Source organism: Lepidochelys kempii, chromosome 6 (genome assembly GCF_965140285.1).
Source record: "Lepidochelys kempii isolate rLepKem1 chromosome 6, rLepKem1.hap1, whole genome shotgun sequence".
NCBI lineage: Eukaryota > Metazoa > Chordata > Testudines > Cheloniidae > Lepidochelys > Lepidochelys kempii.
The window spans coordinates 76,126,582-76,146,075 of NC_136385.1; the positions used below are offsets into that span (position 1 = coordinate 76,126,582).

Sequence of the window (19,494 nt, forward strand, 5' to 3'; positions counted from 1 at the left end):
AGGCTGCTAGCAAATGCCCCCTCACTCTTCTCTTCCGCAGACTAAATAAGCCCAGTTCCCTCAGCCTCTCCTCATAAGTCATGTGCTCCAGCCCCCTAAATGATTTTCGTTGCTCTCTGATGGACTCTCTCCAATTTGTCCACATCCTTTCTGTAGTGGGGGGGCGGGAGGGGGGCAAAACTTGACCCAATACTCCAGATGTGGCCTCACCAGTGCCGAATAGAGGGGAATAATCACTTCCCTCAATCTGCTGGCAATGCTCCTACTAATGCAGTCCAATGTGCCGTTAGCCTTCTTGGCAACAAGGGCACACTGTTGACTCATATCCAACTTCTCGTCCACTGTAATCCCCAGGTTCCTTTCTGCAGAACTGCTGCTTAGCCAGTCGGTCCCCAGCCTGTAGCAGTGCATGGGATTCTTCCATCCTAAGTGCAGGACTTTGCACTTGTCCTTGTTGAACCTCATCAGATTTCTTTTGGCCCAATCCTCCAATTTGTCTAGGTCTCTCTGGACCCTATAGCATATCTACCTCTCCCCCCAGCTTAGAGGGTGTAATCCATCCCATCATTGAGATCATTAATGAAGATGTTGAATAAAACTGGCCCCAGGACCGATCCCTGGGGCACTCTGCTTGATACCATCTGCCAACTACACATTGAACTATTGATCATGACCCATTGGCCATATCAGCCAAACTCCAAATAACATGTGGCTTATTATCAGGTCCTTCTTTCTAAGTATGATTATATAAAATGAGATAAGTTGTCTCAATTTGTGCACAAGCTTCAAAAAGAACATCAAGAGGAGATGATGGTCTCATTTCTTCAGGACCTTCTCTCTGGGTGTAGATTTGGGAGATCCCTGCTCTTCTAATGTTTTCTGGACAGCAGTCACTCCAAGTAAACCCGTGGGAATAAAACTATTCAAATCTCATGGAAGGGATCTGATACCTCCGGTCAGCTCACTTTGATGTGGAAAGGATGGGCATTTGCATGTAGCATGGATCTTTTGCAGGGTCCCACAGTCCTTCATTTATGGCCATCATGAGCCTGCTGGGCGTGGAAAAGTGTAAGATGTCCTGGAGTTTATGTGTTTTTTTCTTTACCACTTCCATTGGTATATCCAGGGTCTCTGGGACAGCTTGAAGTCCTCCACTGAGGCAGACATAGAAAGGTTCACAGCCTCATCCAGGTGAGATCACATTGGGGACCGGTTGTTCTTCCCCTTGCACTTGAGGCTCTTCTTCACTTTCATCCTCCTGCCTGTCCAGGACCTCAGGCTGTACTATCTGACCTGGCTGGAATGACCTATACTGCTTCTTTGAGGAGGGGGATCTAGCTGTGGAAATGGCAGATGATGCAAGCATTCTAGAATTTGACTGCACTCCCTCGGTCATCCCATAGGGCCATAGTTAGTAGGGTTATGAACACTGAGTTGGTATCAGGAGGGATGCTCCCTATGAATCCCAGGTCTCTTTCTGCTACCTCTCAGAATCCTCTCAAGAATCCCTTCCTGACATTTTTTGGGCTACCCAAAGAGGGAAAGGTGGATGGGTGGGAGATGACTCCCTCCTGTGGCTAAATGAAGATGAGGAGAAGGATTTCATTTCCTCCAAAGGAGGAGCATTCTATTGGAAGTGCCTAGTCTCTTATAGGGAGAGGTCAGTACTGGGCAGACCTCTGATAACTCAGAAGCTGGGTGTCTTGGATATCACTATCTTCAATCGCTCAAGAAGAGATGAGTCTGGTACCATGCTCACAGATAAGTGACTTGGTACCGAATATAGGCTGGGTACTGAAATAGCTGGTATTAAGGTACTGGGTTCCAAGGTGATCAGAATAGAGGTGCTTCTGATACCAAGATACTTGATGCCAGGGCTCTGGGTACTGACACATCTGGTGTCAAGGTCGGCATCAAAGGGTCAGTATTGAGAGATATGCGATCCATAGAATTAGAGATGTTCTTTCATTTAAACAAACAAATCACTCTAATTGTCACCACCAGAGGCAGCACCATGTAGCAAAAGTATTATAGGCATGGCTGGTAGCCCCACCTATTACTGGGATTGTCTGACACTTCCCATTATAACACCCTGTTAGCAGTTGCTTAGAACTTTACCAAACCTAAACTAATCAGGCTACAATTTTCCATACCACCTGTCTGCATCAGGCTAAACTGTTCTGGAAAATGTCAGCAAAAACAATTCAGCCAGTTCCAAGAACTAGGCTAAGGAAAAATAAATGGTTTTGCAATGTGAAAAAAATTCTGGTGACCTTTTCTTTGGGAAGTTCTAACATCCCCAAGGACCTGTACAACCTTAAGTCATTCCCCTTGTTTGTATGCATTATGGTACGGTCTTTAGTTACATTATCACATACCATTTTTTCCTGAGGACCCCTGCCTCATTCAGTGAACAAGGTGGATCTGCTCTGGGGTTGAATCAGGGCTGTGTAGTAAAGTGTCATTTGGTGCGGAAGTTGGAAGGTGCGTAGGACAGCTGGTTGGAATTTTTTTGATGGAATGGATTTTTCCATCAGAAAATGTTGATTCATCAACATCAAAATGTTTTGAAGGAATGTGACAAGTTAGACTAAATTCCAGTGGAAACCAGGCAGATTTCTAAACCTGCCTGGTCTTCTCCCTACTTGCTGGCTCCTAAGTAGTGCACGTTCCTGAATCCATGGCAGCCCAGGGGGCGTTGCCTCAGAGCTGGAGTTCCCAGGGCTTCCATGATCCCTGAGCTTCCTGACTCCCAGGACTCCTGACAGCTCAGGGAGCCTCAGGGAACACATCAAAGATGTCAAAACAAAATGTTATTTTGACTGTTTCTAAACAAAATTATTGGAATTCCCATTCCACAGAAATTTCAAACTTTCATTCTTTTTTGGAATATTTTTTAAATATCAGAACTTTCCTCAGAGGAGAAATGCTGGTTTCTAGCCAGCTCTAGTCTGTAGAGAATGAAGCTTGGGAATCCAGGAAGAGAAGAAAACAGTCTCATGGCAAAGGTAGTGGAATGCTGCCCTGGAGAACTGCATTCTGTCCCTGCTTCTACCAAAGACTTCTTATGTAATGCCAGGTAACCACTTATACCAAACTATTAAGTGTGTGTTCCTCATTTTCTGGGTACCTGACTTGAGACTCTGGAATCTGATTTATAGAAGTGCTGAGCACTCACAGCTGAAACTGGTATATGCTATATAATGCCAATTATTCCTCTCCTCATGGGAGTGTTGTGAATTCTTGTGAAGCACTCAGAAATTACAATGATGTGTGCCATAGCAATTATGTTCAGAGCAGATCTTGAAGAGTATACAGTAAATAAGTAGTGATGCCACACACTGACCAATGAAGAGAAAACAAAATATTGAATAGCTGCTCATTATGTGAACACCATCCATTCTGTGCAATGAATGAGGCAGGGACCTGTGGAAAACACAATCATGTAAGCACCAGAATGCATATGCACAAAGGGACTAAATTAAGGTTTCATATGCAACCTTAAAACTGGCATATCAAAACTTCTGAGTGCTTGACATTGTAATTACAGGTTTCAGAGTTAATTACAATAATCTTCTTTTAACACAGTTTTTGCAATATATAAGAACATAAGAATGGCCATACTGGGTCAGACCAAAGGTCCATCTAGCCCAGTATCCTGTCTTCCGACAGTGGCCAATGTCAGGTGCCTCAGAGGGAATGAACAGAACAGGTAATCATGAGGTGATCCAGTCCCTGTTGCTCATTCCCAGCTTTTGGCAAACAGAGGCTAGGGACACCATCCCTGCCCAACCTGGTTAATAGCCATTGATGGACCTATTCATCATGAATTTATCTAGTTCTTTTTTGAACCCTGTTATAGTCTTGGCCTTCACAACATCCTCTGGCTAAGAGTTCCATGGGTTGACTGTGCATTGTGTGAAGAAATACTTCCTTTTGTTTGTTTTAAACCTGCTGCCTATTAATTTCTTTTAGTGAGCCCATACACATATATGTGTGTGTGTGTTAAGTACAGCCATATTTATATTTGTTCCTGAAAAATAGACTGATTATATACTGATAATGTACAATAATGCAGCGTTCAGACTTTGTAATGTGAAATGGGGAAAGGGGTTAAAGTCTTTTGTGGAATGCTTGAAGAGTATCATCCCCAGTAAATTATTTAGAATACTTAAAAAGAAAGGGAGTACTTGTGGCACCTTAGAGACTAACAAATTTATTTGAGCATAAGCTTTCATGAGCTACAGCTCACTTCATCCGATGCATTCAGTGGAAAATACAGTGGGGAGATTTATATACATAGAGAACATGAAACAATGGGTGTTACCATCACTTTTGTTACAGTGTGTATGGTAACACCCATTGTTTCATGTTCTCTGTGTATATAAATCTCCCCACTGTATTTTCCACTGAATGCATCCGATGAAGTGAGCTGTAGCTCATGAAACTTATGCTCAAATAAATTTGTTAGTCTCTAAGGTGCCACAAGTACTCCTTTTCTTTTTGCAGATGAGAATACTTAATGATTGTTGAAATCTTGGCCATTCCAAACATTTAAAAAATGCTTTCCAGAAGATTTCAGAGTCTCAGGTATAATCTCTGGTGGAGATGATGTGGCACTATCCACAGAGGGCGACTCCATCAGAGATATGATAAATTATCTAAATCCCTCCCTTTGATTTTAGAGTGGCACATCACTGTCTTTAACTACTGTTGGATGCTGTATCTCATCTGACATGAACAGTCTGGAAATGCCACTCCCATTGGCTATTATTGCTGTTACAGTCCTAGAAAACATTTTAAATGCAAAGAAAAAATAAAGTGAATAGAATTTTACATAGGTGAAATTTTAAAATATGTCATTCTAACAATTAAAGACCCATATGATATTCAGAGCTTCATTTATTAGCATTCCACTAAGTTCATAGCACTCTTTATGAAATATCTTTTTTAACCATATATTCAAAGTAAATTGATCTGTTGAATTATTAATACTATAGTTTCTCACCTGTTGTTGTCTACATAACGTATCAGCATTGGATAGAAGGCATAGAGGTCTCGGCAAAGAACTGCAAACTCATCTAGAATGAGTAGCTCTGCTTCTTGGGTATCACTTTTACTGTCTGCTCTTAGTTGCTCCTCCTCCATTACTATCTTTATAGCTTTCTTCTTTAGTTTCTCCAGAGTTGGAATAAAGTGGGTTTTCAACAGATCAGGCCTGGCTTTGCTGATGATAGGTTGAGCATAAACTGCACATTTAAAGAAAAAAGTAATTCCCAATTAATTTAATCTTGTTAATGCTAATGCTTTTTATTTCTATAGCACTTTTTCATCCAGTGATCTTGGAGCATCTTATACCCATTAAGAAAGCATCACTGTAACCTTGTGAGGTAGTTGTTATATAGAGAGTGATAACAACAAATAACTGGGAATCTGGAATGCATAAATTATAATCCTAGATTTGTTACCTAATTCAATTATGGCTTTTGGTAAATCACACCTCTCTGACTCAAACTATCAAATTTGTGTAAAATTGGAGTTATAATACAAATACTTTTCTGTCAGAAATATTGTGAAGTTCAGTTTGATAGCATGTATAAAGTAACCTGAACATGAAAAAAGCCGTCGACGTGCTAAGCATTATTGTTATTTCATCACCTTCACAGATGGGAAACAGAGAGGATAAACTTGCTCAAGGTCACAGAGCTAGTTCATAGAAGAATTATCAACATAACGCAGGTCTCTTGAGCTTCTAAAGACCATGCTGTAAACACTACATAATACTCCCTCCTTAAGTGAATATAGGGCCAGATCTTGTGAGCACTGGGCTTTCTGATCAGTTGGCAAAGTTCTTATTGATTTCAATGGAGTTTCCCATGGTGTGTGAAAGGGAGTGAATTATTCACAGAACTGCTTGGAAGGAAGCATCTCTAGAGCTGAAAGGATACTTAACCCTTCTGACAAAATTTCTATACAATTTAATAGAAAATTATAATCTTTTGCAGGCTTTCTGAATCATTTAATGGATTTGAAAATTATACCCCTATATTCTATAAAATGATTAAAAAATCCTAAAGAAAGCATAACATTCTCTTTTAAATTCTATAGAATTTAGAGTAATTTCTATAAATATATACTAAATTCTTTGGGACTTTTCTGCAAAGTCAGTCTTTCTGGTTATTCAATACGTGACCATATCAGTAGAGATGTCAACTAGAGCACCTTGATGTGGCATGGTCATCTGGAACGTAGACTTCTAATTGGATTCTTCACACCATATTTATTTTGTGGCCCTTTTCCTCACACTTTTTGTGTTTTTGCCTTGCTAGGCTATCAGCAATTTGATTCATGTACTATATCTTCCTATATTTGTGCGTGGCACTAGGCACATTTTTGATGGCACCAAATATATGTAAATAAAACCTTTTTAAAATCAAAACTGCTTCCGCCTAATAATATTTATATTATTTGTAACAACATAATATTCTGAATTTCTTCTTGTTATTAGCTATTACATATCACTACGTAACAGTAAAGTAAATGGTAGTAAACAAATTAAATACTACTACGTCTATGGTCATAGCAAATAGTTAGATGCAATTAAACTTAAAAAATTATATTTAGTATAGCTACCTGCAATTCTCTTCATCCAAGATGCTTCATCTATTCCCAGGTTGTTGTTGATGATTTTCAGAATGTTTCCCAGAATGATGCTGAGTTGCTCAGAGGTTACCATTGTACAGCAGGGTCCAGCACTTTTAGGCATATTCTCAGACCCTCTTTCCCACCAGTACGATAAATAGTTGCATAGCATAGGTAAAGTAACCTCAATCACGTGGGGCATTTCAGTGTATCTGGCCCCAGACTCTGCTAAATCATTAATTTCCTTCATTAATCCATCTAGCTGAGGGATATCTGGACACATCTCTTCAACTGTATCTGGCATACCTAAAACTGCATATTAGGGTAGAAAACAATAATGTTTAATTTAAATATGGTATTTGTGTGTGTGTTTTCAAGGTCTAAATGTTTTAAAAACAAAGAATTAGGGGTTAAATAAAATAAGTAATTTAGGATTGAATCCTGCCCCTTCTGCTGTGCATGGCTGTGACAGGATTTGGGGGTTGAGAATGTGACCCTCCCAAATGCCACGATTTTACCAAGGTAGTACATTAGTCATTATAAAGTGGCTGTGGAGCTCTCTGAAAGCTAGATGGGATGATTCCGACCCCCATAGAGCTAGCTGGTGTCCAGCCCAGCTACATGGGCTAGGTGCAGGACTGAGGATTTAGACCATACTGCTGATCTAGCATGTTACGTTTTCAAAGTGCTGGACAAATAATAACTACTCACAACTCTCCTGTGAGTTAGTATACTATCATCCCCATTTTACAGTTGGGGAAACAGGCAAAGAGAGGTTAAGTGATATGCCCAGTGATTCAGTGTCACAGCTGAGATTAGAACTAACTTTTTCTTAGCTCCCAGACCCAATCTCCTTCACTAGATCATGCTGCCACTCTCCATGAAAAGATGAGATTAGTCAGTTACATTTCGGAGACAGAAACTTGAACTAAATAATAACAGCTGAATGTAACCAGTGAAAAAAATTAGTTTGTGGCTGAGAAACATGATCTGTATGTGTTTGTCACAGTGCAGCTTTCCCCTCTCCTGCTACTTTAACAGCCAATTCACCAACTGACCATCCAGCCTACTCCACTGCCGGACATGTCAGAACAACTTGCCTGTCCCCATTGCTACTTTTGTTAGATATAGCTGCCAGGTACAGAAGCTACAGGCAGTTGCTTTCATGATGGGTTTGTTTGATTTTGTTTGTTTTGGAAGGGTGTTGGTCTGAAGAGAAGGCAGAGCAATAGGGAATTGATGGATTTTTGTGGGAAACAGTCGGAATTGATTGACTTTATTTTGGCAGACAGCAAATGTCATATGTATCACTGACTGAGGTGAAGAGAGCCAGAGTGTGCCATGAGAGCCAGTCATGCTGCCAGGGATAATGGAGCCCTACAAATCATGTGGAACTAATCCTGTACTGTCAATCTGGCTAGGGATCCACATGGGTGGGGTCAGAGTCCATCACAGGTTCCCAACTACAATGGCACAAAAAATACTGATGAAGGCCACAATATGATTTCTTAATCCTGGATAAAAAAAACTTTATTTTCTGTTTATACAGGCAAATCTTTGCCCCCCTAATCCCCCAAACCCATTATGCCCTGGATGCACCAAACAGTGTCAGGCAAATGTATCTCTACTCAGATTTTGTAGTGCAGGTGTGCCCTTAGACTAATCCCTAAGTATAAAATTTTATAAAAAGAATCCAAATGCAATGTTCAGAAAAACAGGTAAGGGAAGCTGTGCCAGCCCAGCTTCAACCACAGTGTAGCAAGGGCCCAAATAGCAAGCAATGGAAGAGCAGGAGAGTTATTTACTCAACCACACTTTTATTTTTCTCATTGTTTAGATTTCTTCCCACTGTCTGAAGTGCAGCACATTATATTCTGAAGTACAGTACTTACTGGCTCTCTCTCTAGCAGTTTTTGTGTTGAAGACAGAGAGTGGGTTGTAACTGTTCAGAGAAGGTTCAAGGAATGCTACTGGAATGGCAGCTGCAAGGGATGCTAAGCACTCACCAAGTGCTGGACGCTGTCTGTAAGTGACAGATAATTAATGTGATTTCAAAGGAAAAATCTTTCTTAAAGTTCAGCATGCATTATACAGAGTTATCAATTTTTATTCTTATTTTATTTACCATTTTATCAAATTATGAATTAATTTGCCACTCTTGGGAAACTGGTTGTGTTTCTCACATGAATATACCTACAGTATATGATAATGCATGATAAGAAACAGGAAAATACAGCAGTATGAAAACCCAGTATAAATGCCACTTCACATTAAAAGTGAATAAACTGTTCTTCAAGTGTTTGTTGTCCTGAAGAAAAGGAATTTGATTATTATAATTTTAATCTCTTAATAAATTAGATTGCAAACCAAGGATTCTGAAATATTTCAGAATAGTATTGTGATACATAGGGTATTTGTTGAATAGCACCACCTCCTGATACATTTCTATAACAATCTTGATGTACATTACCGCATAAAAGTCAGCTAAACAGGAGTAAATCTGTTTGTAAGTAAAGCCTGCAATTACACTTGAAAGCAGCACTGGAGAAAGATGTTTTGTAAAGATCACACTTGCAGACAGTGGAGACAGCAAAATGATGCACTGTTGACAAAATGTGCAAATAAGTTTCCCTGTCCCTGTGAACAGGATATTTGTTTAGCTCTATGAGTAGTAAAGTCCCTTGTTATCCACCATAGAAAGGCTTGAGTTACATTACAAAAATAAGCCATACATGTTTGCAGCATAAAAATGGCAAAAAGGACCAGAGCTATAGAACATTTTACCTGTATCTATAGCTTTGTGCTGCCATTTCCTTTATTTAATTTGACTTCAGCTCCCTAGTCTTCCTTCCCCAACATACAGATGTGCTCACAGCACAGTCTTGCAGATGAGAAGATTTATTATTAGCTATTTCAGGTGTGCCATAAGATGACCCTCTTGAAAATATTTAGATATATATTTTTCTCTCAGTATATAAGAGAAAGAGACCAACTTCAAAAAACATTAAAGAATAAGCCAACATTAATGTGAATCACACTGACCTATCAAGAGTACCCAGGAGTGTAACCACTCAGCCTCACAAGGCCACACATGCTAGAAAGGCCTTCAGTAGACTAGCTAAAGCAATTAATTCCACCTTGTATTAAACTAAAAGTAGGATCATCCAGTACAAAGAATTCTGGGATGTTGTCACATTAAGCAAGTGAAATGCTATCAACAAATACAAGTAAGCTGAAGAAACATTTTACAATGACAGATACTGAATGAAGAAAATTAGCCCAACATCAAACATACATTTACTGAAATTATAGTGGTTAAGTAAAGAATTTATAACCAACATTTAATTAACAGTTTGCTGGTGATGCAAGGATGAGATTAATTAAAAGTAGCATGGCAGTTTGTTGAAATGACCAGGCATATGGCCCTTCTTGTATTGAGGCCAAGAAACTTGTTTCTAAGACAGACATGTGATATCAAGCTTAAAGGTTGAAAAATTATTTTTTCTGGAAGCCATCCATAGTCAAAATGAAGCTGTAATAGGTCTGATTACAAAACATGAAAAATCTCTTTCAAATATACATGCAGTATGTATTAGTGATTAGTGTTCTCATGCTGGCTTTGCTCTTCTGATGCATGGAGAAAATGCTTACATAGCATCAGAAGTCCATGTAGTTAGTTATCACATTTTAAATATTCAGCCTGCAACTACAGATGGACCATGAACTGTGCACACAAATGGCAGCACTTACATAAGCAATGGAAACCACCTTTGTGTGCACAAATACAAGTGAGGTTAAGGCCCCTCTGTAAATCTGATCCTTAATGTTAACTATCATCAGCAAATTCAGATAAAAACATGATTATCTAACATAAACATGTACCTACTCCATGTACAAAATTCATATTTCTGTAGACAACTAGGGACTTCTGTGCACAAATCTGGTAATTACATGTGCAAATATCCCTTAGTACAGATTTTGTGGCTGCAATTTAGGTACCCAGAGCTAAGTTCACTTCAGGGTTTGTGACAACTTCTGCTGGAGAGTCCTTGGGCAAAGAAGGGAGCAGAAGTGGCACAGGGCACCTGCCCCCTCTTGTATACCAGTGACACCACAGAAAACCAAATCAGCCTTACGATAAGTCTGTAAAATTCTCCATTATATATGATGTCATATCTGACTCAGGTCATTTCCAGTTTTCAACAGATTATATGTACTTGTTTATTTATTGCTCCTGCAGTATCTGTTTATCTTGAAGACATTTGTTCTCTGTCAGTTTTACCAGAAGCAAAGATCTGAAGATGTCTTTTATCATAATCTATGGGTGCAGGATGTTCAGATTAATGCTGAAATAAAATTTTTAAAACTCAGTAATTACATACTCTACAAATGGGAAACTCTGTTTCAATGCATGACATTAGGATAAATTGCCTCATAAAATCCAATAGCCATAAATATTAAAAGATACTGTCTGACTGGCATTTTGTGGACTACGTGAAATGAAGAGATTACCTTGTCCATTTACTAGCAAATGAGTGTTCATTCACAAAGCCCATCAGCATCACTACCAGGAATGTGTAAACTGCAAGAAAGCACCTAAGAGCCTTCCCTGAACCTTTACTCATTTTAAAGCATAAGAACATAAGAATGGCCATACTGGGTCAGACCAAAGGTCCATCCAGCCCAGTATCCTGTCTACTGACAGTGGCCAACGCCAGGTGCCCCAGAGGGAATGAACCTAACAGGTAATGATCAAGTGATCTCTCTCTTGCCATCTATCTCCACAACGCCGCAAACCAGCTGACTGCCACAGGCAAGAGGCAGGGGAGGGAGGGGGGAGGAGCAAGGTCGCAGCGTGCAGCCTCCTCCTCCCTCCCCTGCCTTCTGCCTGCAGCAGTCAGCTGGTTGGTGGCGTTCACGAGGGAGGGGGAGCCTGCGTGCTGCGTCCTCGCTCCTCCCCCATCCCTCCCGCTTCCTGAATGTTGCAAACCAGGGGGAAGGTGCTAATCTGCAGGGTCCGCCAGTGGGCAGGAGGCGCTGGGGGGAGGTGTAGGGGAGCTGATGCGGGGGCTGCCAGCCGTGTACAAAGCAGGTGGCCAAATGACATAGCGGAGCATTGTACAACTTTCAATGAACATGTTCTGTAATGGAGCAGGGACGTAAGATCGAAACAATGATAAGCTAGAGGATGTTAAATGGGGAGTTACTGTACTAAAATCCAGGTCTCCTACATCCTGGGAGAGTGATCTTACCCCTGGGCTAAAAATGATAAGAGTGTGAATGTAGTGGGGGAGGCTCCCCCACCACTACCCATCCTCCTCCTCTAGCTTGCGAAAGAAAAGGTTTAAATGCTTAACTCCAGGAGAGGATTCACAGCTGTGAATCCCAAGCTGCAACAGGTGCTTAAGCCCATTGGAGGCAGGGGGTTAGGCCACAGATCTCTCCTCAGAATTTCCTACTAAGTGAGCTGGCATTTGTGAATCCGATTCATAGAAGCCTAACTCTCTCCATGCAGTGTATTGTGAACCGGGGTGCTTAATTCATGGCTGTGAATTCCACTGGGTGTCAAGGCACCTAAAAGATAGGCACTGCCATGCTCAGCATTATAATGACTAAGTCCCTTTGTGGATCTAGCCCTTTGCTTACCCGCATTACCAGCCTACTGTATACACTTGCAGACTAAGTTTGCACTGAAGTTTTATGGTTGCATTCCTAGCAGAAAGAGAGGGAAAAGAAAAATAATCCAAGAGTGTATCCATCAGACTCTTTCTTTCTTGGTACATAACTAAGAACTTCTGAAAGATATTGTGAGAAATAATAGTAATCAGATTTTGATGTGCCATCTGTAAGTGTTCTGTGCCCTCCTTGAACTGCTATAGAATCTCATGTGACCCTGGAGTTGGAAGCAGCTTCTCTTTTCAGTATCCAAACCACAACAGAAACTGTCCTCTGTGCTGAAGTAGGTCAAGGTGTAAGAATGACATACCTCCTATTGCACACCTGGCAATATTAAAGAGAGAAGATTTTTTAAAAATCCCAAGACTGCAAAACCAAGCCTCATACACAATACTCATCAATGGAACCTTATTCCGAGACTACAAAAATACCAAAGCCTATTGTAGCAATGCAGTTTTATATACTGCAAACTGTATTTACCTTCCTGAACTAGAGAAGTGCTGAATTCTGAAAAGACAAAACCAGTAGCCTACAACATAGTTTCTTATTGCTTTTGTAAATGGGAAGATTTGCTATATGTTCACTACTCGTCTTATTAACTGAGATAATAGTGAAAATGACCAGTGGAAGCTTTTAGCTAAATGGAATCTGAGGAGAAACAGTGTAAGGTGGGTTACTTTTTCAAAAAGACATGCAACAATGTTAGAATCAATATATGCATTGTTTAATATTACTGAACAATAGCAGTACCATTAAAACTAAGTAAGGCAAGTCTAAGACAGCCACTGCTTTGCTATGTTTGTGACCTGACATCAGGGACTTTGACTTACCATCTGCTCTTCAACTGCCCACCAACAGATTGTAGTTTTTGGATTCAAGTTCCATTGAAGAATGTATAAAGTTATGCAAATCTATGTCCCTGATTTATTTGTTCTATTTCTCAGTGCAAGAAAAGATGGTGATTTTGTAATGGTTATTATGTAAACAATTGGCAATAAAAATGATCTTATGTAACTGGAAAACATGAAAAATGTTTATGTTGGTCTGAGTATTTTCTATAACACTATGTATGTGAGACTGTTCTCCTTTGACGCTTAATGGCGATTGACTTTTTCCAGAGAATTACTTCAGTAATTCTAGTATAAGGGAAAAGGAGGACTTGTGGCACATTAGAGACTAACAAATTTATTTGAGCATAAGCTTTCGTGAGCTACAGCTCACTTCAAGGGGTTATATAAGATCAACCTGTCTCTCTTCTTTTAAAAAAAATGCTTGGTATTTTTATATTGATTTATCACAGAGTACATGCAAACATTCCTGTTTGCCAAGTGAATTCACTGCAATAATAATAACCTATTTCTCTGAGATTTCTGCACCTGTTCTTTTCATCAGTATTTTCTGGGGGCAGGGAGGACTTTTTCCTGATGAATGTATGTACAAAAAATATATAGAATATATAGAAATACAAGAACAGAAAAAAATGGAAGAAAAAATCCAGGACAATTTTAAGATAAGGTCACTTTATCGCATAGTAAAAGCTTACAGTTGTTTTATTGCTAGGAAAGAAATGGAAAAGGCAGAAACAGAATACACATAAATAAAAAATACCCAGACATTCAAGACGTATATTTCTGTTTATATCCTTTTCATTCAAATTTGGCTTCTTTGTGATAAAGAACATAATGTATTACTATCAGAAACAGCAACCACAGAACATTTCATAATAGAAAGATTTATGTAGAATTCAAAAGTAGAATCCCAATCATATTTCACTGTGAAGAAATATTTTTTTAATTTAAAAAGCAAAATTGAAAAGAACCCAAATATGAACGCTGAAAATTTAGGATCATAGAATATCAGGGTTGGAAGGGACCTCAGGAGGTCATCTAGTCCAACACCCTGCTCAAAGCAGGACCAATCCCCAAATAAATCATCCCAGCCAGGGCTTTGTCAAGCCTGATCTTAAAAACTTCTAAGGAAGGAGATTCCACCACCTGCTTAGGTAACGCATTCCAGTGTTTCACCACCCTCCTAGTGAAAAAGTTTTTCCAATATCTAACCTAAACCTCCCTCACTGCAACTTGAGACCATTACTCCTTGTTCTGTCATCTGCTACCACTGAGAGCAGTCTAGATCCATCCTCTTTAGAACCCCCCTTCAGGTAGTTGAAAGCAGCTATCAAATCCCCCGTCATTCTTTTCTTCCTCAGACTAAACAATCCCAGTTCCTCAGCCTTTCCTCATAAGTCATGTGTTAAATTAACATTCTTAAACAGATGAAAACTCTTACGACACCTTTGTTTCACCTTGCCCAAGGAAGAAAAACTGAGTCCATTTACAATAATGAGAGTAATAATAATAGTAAAATATAATAGTAACAAATATTTTAAAGGCAAAAGTAAGGAAAGTAATATCCTTAGCATGGAAGCTACTTTAATTATATCATATGACTGTCAGAAAGCATGCATTAAAATCACAAGATTCAAAAGATTCCACTCCCTCCCCCAGGCTCTTCCTACTCCCACTCCACCCCCTCTTCCCAAGTGCCTTCTGCACGCTGCTGAACAGCTGATTCGTGGTAGGCAGGAGGCACTTGTGTGGAGAGGGAGGCGCTGATCCGTGGGGCTGCCGGTGGGTGCTTAGCACCCACTATTTTTTTCCCGTGGGTCTTCCAGCCCCAGAGCATCCATGAAGTTGGCGCCTACATTCCCATCATCCTTGGTTCAAAGAAATAATTTGCTCTGTACAATTGCTCTTTTTACTTCTTAATAGTCCAGTGGACCCAGAGATTCTCTGGTTTAGTGGTTCTCAGATATTGAAATAATTTGGCTAATAATTTGAAATAAAATTCCTTGGTTATTTGCTACTAAAATTCCTCCTTAGTCCTCCTAAATTCTGTTTCGTGTTTTACCTGCATAGTTTGTACTCCCTTCCATTAGCTTCATTTGAACTGAATTTCCATTTATGAAAGGGATGGCTGTTTGGCTTGAATAATGGGACAGAGCAGGGCTGGGAAGAGGCGGGGTGGGGGCAGGGTGGGGGTAGGAAGAGAAGAAGTGGAGGTGGGAGCTTGGAGGAAGGGGTGGAGTGGTGGTGGGGCCTGGGGTGAAGAGGGGTTCGAGCACCCACAAAGAGCTGAGTAAGTTGGCACCTACGGATGGGGAGATAACTAACCAGAAATATTAGAGAAATAAAGATGCATAAAGATTAACTGTCAGAGACTGAAGTGTCAAATTTAGAGTCAGTGGAACAAATTTATAAAATAAAAATTAACAAGACATCAGGACCAGGGGTTGCTTAGGAAGAATCAAAGTAAGTTATAAACCCTCCTCAGTTAGAAGTTCTGTTAAGAAGAAATTTGCCATATTATATAATTACAACAGGGTTTCCTGCAGCATCTCTGAAGCATCTGGTTCTGGCTATAGTCATAAACAGGATGCTAGACCAGATGGACTACTGGTCTGATCAGGTACACCGATGTTTATGTTCCCATAGAAATAGTTCATTTTGTATTATTTCTGTATGTAAATATTATACTAACAAATGTGCCATTATTTTAATAAAAGTACACTTACCCTTTCTATTTATCATTCCAAACATTTCATTACTTGTACTAAAATCACTTACACTTATTACAGCTAACTAAGGTCCAGATTTTTAAAGGCATTTAGGTATCGCTCTGCTTAGCGTTGCAATGCCTAAATGATTTAGGAGCCTAAATATCATTTTCAAAAGGGAATTTAGGAGCCAAAATCCAATTGACAGTCTATGGTATTTAGATTCAGTTAGGCATTTCAATGCTGAGCAATGCCTAAATAGTTTTAAAAATCTGGGCCTATATCTTCACATTGAAACACCCCTCTTTTGTTAGATACACAGCAAGAAATATTATCTCTAGTTTCACAAAGGTATTAACCACTTTCATTCAATACCTTTCAACATAGATGTTCTTTCCAGTCCCAAGGGAATATAGGCTACAAAGAATTCTATAACATGAAACTTGCACATCACCCACTGAAAGGGAAAAAAAAAGAGTTGACATATTGTCATTACAATTTCATTGAAAAGTTACTCTTGAAAAATAGAAAACAATATATTTTTGCTCTATTATACAGTCTAACCAAATGCTGACTGAATGTTTATTTGTAAAGTACTTTTGGCCTGTCACTCTTGTGCTTATATATTATTTATTTTCAGTTTCTCTGGTAACTATCCAATGATTTATGCAACTCTCAAAACTTTGCAAATCATTATACACTCTTAAATTTATCAAATATATCTTAAATTCTCAAATAATCAAATTTCCAAGGCTTAATTTCCAATTAAACCGAAGCAGTCTACCTATGTCATCTGCAGGGGCCTGATCCAAAGCATTGTGGACTCAATGAGACTATTTCCACTGATTTCAGACCTTTACTCTCTATCTCCTTTACCTCTGTGCCATAATCTCCACAAATGCATAAAAGAAAAAATGGGGTTTGCAGATGGACATACTGCAAAACCTCAAGGGAAACACTTAGAGTAAATAGAACTGTTTACTTTTCCTTGCCACTCACTAGCATTTTTAAAATATACCTGAAAATCCCTATTTCTTATTCATAATATTTTAATTTTTAATATTTCAAACTAAGCAAGCATTCATTTAATAGGATACTTTCTCCAGCGTAAGGTGAAAACAGTACCATCTTCTTTTACTACAGAGCTTTGAGCATATCTTCAACTTCTTGCTCATTTTACTCCAACAAAATAAAAGTATGCAACAGAAGTTTCTGCAATACCTCATTTGCATTTTTTTAGGAAATGATGTCTGTATTATCCAACACATTAGAAAAGAGGAAGTTGAAGGGGAATTTTAAATTAACCTCCATGCTTGGAGAGGTATTGTGCATAAACAATTTTGCTTTCGGCACTTAAAATCTCTTATTTTTACATAGAGAATAAAAATAAAAAAAGCAAATCATCTCTTTAAACAAAACATATATTTCCAGTAGCCTAAAAGAATTTTGGCATTAACTGACCTGCTCTCAGTTATGCTAGATTTACAAAAATGTAATTCTAATGAAGTCAAATTTTTTAAAACCAAAATTCAATTAATTCCAGGCTTAACAGTGGTAATATGCCAAGGTAACTGAGCACAGACTTTGATCCAATGAACTCATACATTCACTATTAAAAGTCTTTTATGTTATTACCACAGAGTAAACCTTTAAAAATAAATGACAAAAATGAGAAGACTTACAAAGTAAATCAACACCAAACTGATGCTGCGCAATATGTTCAAAAATTGATGTCAATATAGGCAATAATGCCACTGTAGTATAGTTGATGTTCTGTGAGACACCTTTAATTTGTGTTCGTGAATGGGTAAATTTCCCAAGTTTAAGATTTTCTAAAGTCTTTTCCAGATCTTCAGCCGCATTTTCAAAGAATGCACGTAATCCAGCTTTAACCAACTCTGAGCCTGATTTCATGACGGTTCTACAAAATAATTTGGAAAAAATCTGAATTAAATTCCACACTTATTGTCAACATATTTTTATAAACAGAGATATATTTACTTGTTGGTTTAGTTTCTATGTATCTGAAATCAGTCTTTGAAGTTACACTGCTATGTCTCAGTGGAGTTTTGAATTATGACTGAAAAGGCTAGTTAAATGAGATATTGTTGTCCTAGGTGCTGATAAAAGACAACTAAGTGCATATTCCCCAAAAGAACTTGAACTTTAAAACTCCTCTGGGATGGGGGTTGTATGTGTGGAAGCCAAATGGCATTTTACATTCAGTTCATGGAGGTGAAGAAATGGAATGAACATGATGTATATACAGTGGTACAGACAACAAGAAAGCACAAAGCATCACATGCAAATGTTTTCACCAACCCCTTCCTAAATGTTGTAATCCCACAATCCATGACCCTACATCAAATGTGACAGAATGGCCTTCTGAGCATGCCTCACCATGCTTTTAATCAGCTGGTGTTGGAAAAACTCCTTATACATCAGGTACAAGATGTAGGACACCTAATCCTGCTCCCACTTTTATTGGTGCCACAGTAATCTGGCAGCCATGCACGGTGAGCTGAATTCCTGTAACACAGCATCCCCAACTAAGAAGGGCAGGCCACTCATACGCATTACAGTTCCACCCTCCTATCCCTTTGTGCATATCTTCAACTTCTTCCTGCATGCAGATATCCAGAGTGAGGGCCAATCACACCAGCCTCTTGCTCTGGTCAACAGGTGAAGTAACACAGCAGGTTAGTAGCTAAGCTGGGAATGTTATCCTGACTCCCAATCCACCACCTTTTCCACTAGCTACGCTGACTCTCATCAGTTCTAAATGTAACCACCTGCTACTGGAAAAATCATACAAGTTTTGCAACAAATATGTTAAAATTTTTTGTATATTACTTCAAATCAATCTTTAATAAAGTTTCTGAGAACCACCTTAAATATTCTAGTTATATAAATGGCAGTTTTTGTTGTTATTAATAAATCCTGTATTTCTATATTGCTTTTATTTCTTGATCCAGAGTACTTAATTAATTAAGCTTCACAATATGCTTGTGAGGTAAAGAAGAGATGTATGCACCACAATGTGCAGTCTCTTCTACCATACAATACAACACAACAGCTGTTTCAAAGTGAACAAGAACACTACAACCAAAGTACGGTAAGACATGAAAAAGAGTATTGTACCCAATGAACCCATTCAGTAAATGTAGACAGATAGAATGCGATCGCGCGTGTTTAGATTTGGTAAGGACAATGAGGCTACAGAAGAGTTACTTATCGTAAAGTAACCGGAGCTCTTCAAGATGTGTGGTCCCTACCTGTATTCCACTTGACATATGCGTGCACTCTACGCACCACAGACCAGAGAATATTTACTAGCAGTCCATTGTCCTGCAGCCCTCTCTCCTCCTTGTGCTCCAATCTGAGGGCATAAGGGGCAGTGTGGATTGACCACCGCTCCACATACCTTTCCACTGCCAATAGCCCAGAATAAGGTTCTTTAACAGAGGGGAAATAGAGTGGGTAGTGGAATAGGTAGGAATCACATAAAGAACTCCACTTACTGTAAGGTAAGTAATCCTCCCTTTCTTATTTGAGTGATGTTCCCTATGTGTGTTCCACTTGTGGTGACCCATAATCAGTATTCATTGAGGAGGAGGGTA

The 19,494-nt window shown here is 39.1% G+C and overlaps 1 protein-coding gene across 13 annotated transcripts in view; it reads right to left on the minus strand.

Annotated features, from left to right (window-relative positions):
* The window catches only part of RYR3 (ryanodine receptor 3), a 581,512-nt gene that overhangs the window by 137,209 nt on the left and 424,809 nt on the right, over window positions 1-19,494 (minus strand). For all 13 annotated transcript variants that reach the window (XR_012159473.2, XM_073348839.2, XM_073348831.2 and 10 more), the window contains 5 exons: window positions 17,557-17,795; window positions 16,250-16,331; window positions 8,535-8,665; window positions 6,634-6,954; window positions 5,009-5,249 (listed from right to left, as the gene is read on the minus strand). Coding sequence is in view for 12 of the 13 variants with exons in the window: in XM_073348839.2 (XP_073204940.1) it covers window positions 5,009-5,249; window positions 6,634-6,954; window positions 8,535-8,665; window positions 16,250-16,331; window positions 17,557-17,795 (1,014 nt within the window). In the remaining variant the exon portion in view is untranslated. The remainder of the gene's footprint in view (window positions 1-5,008; window positions 5,250-6,633; window positions 6,955-8,534; window positions 8,666-16,249; window positions 16,332-17,556; window positions 17,796-19,494) is intronic.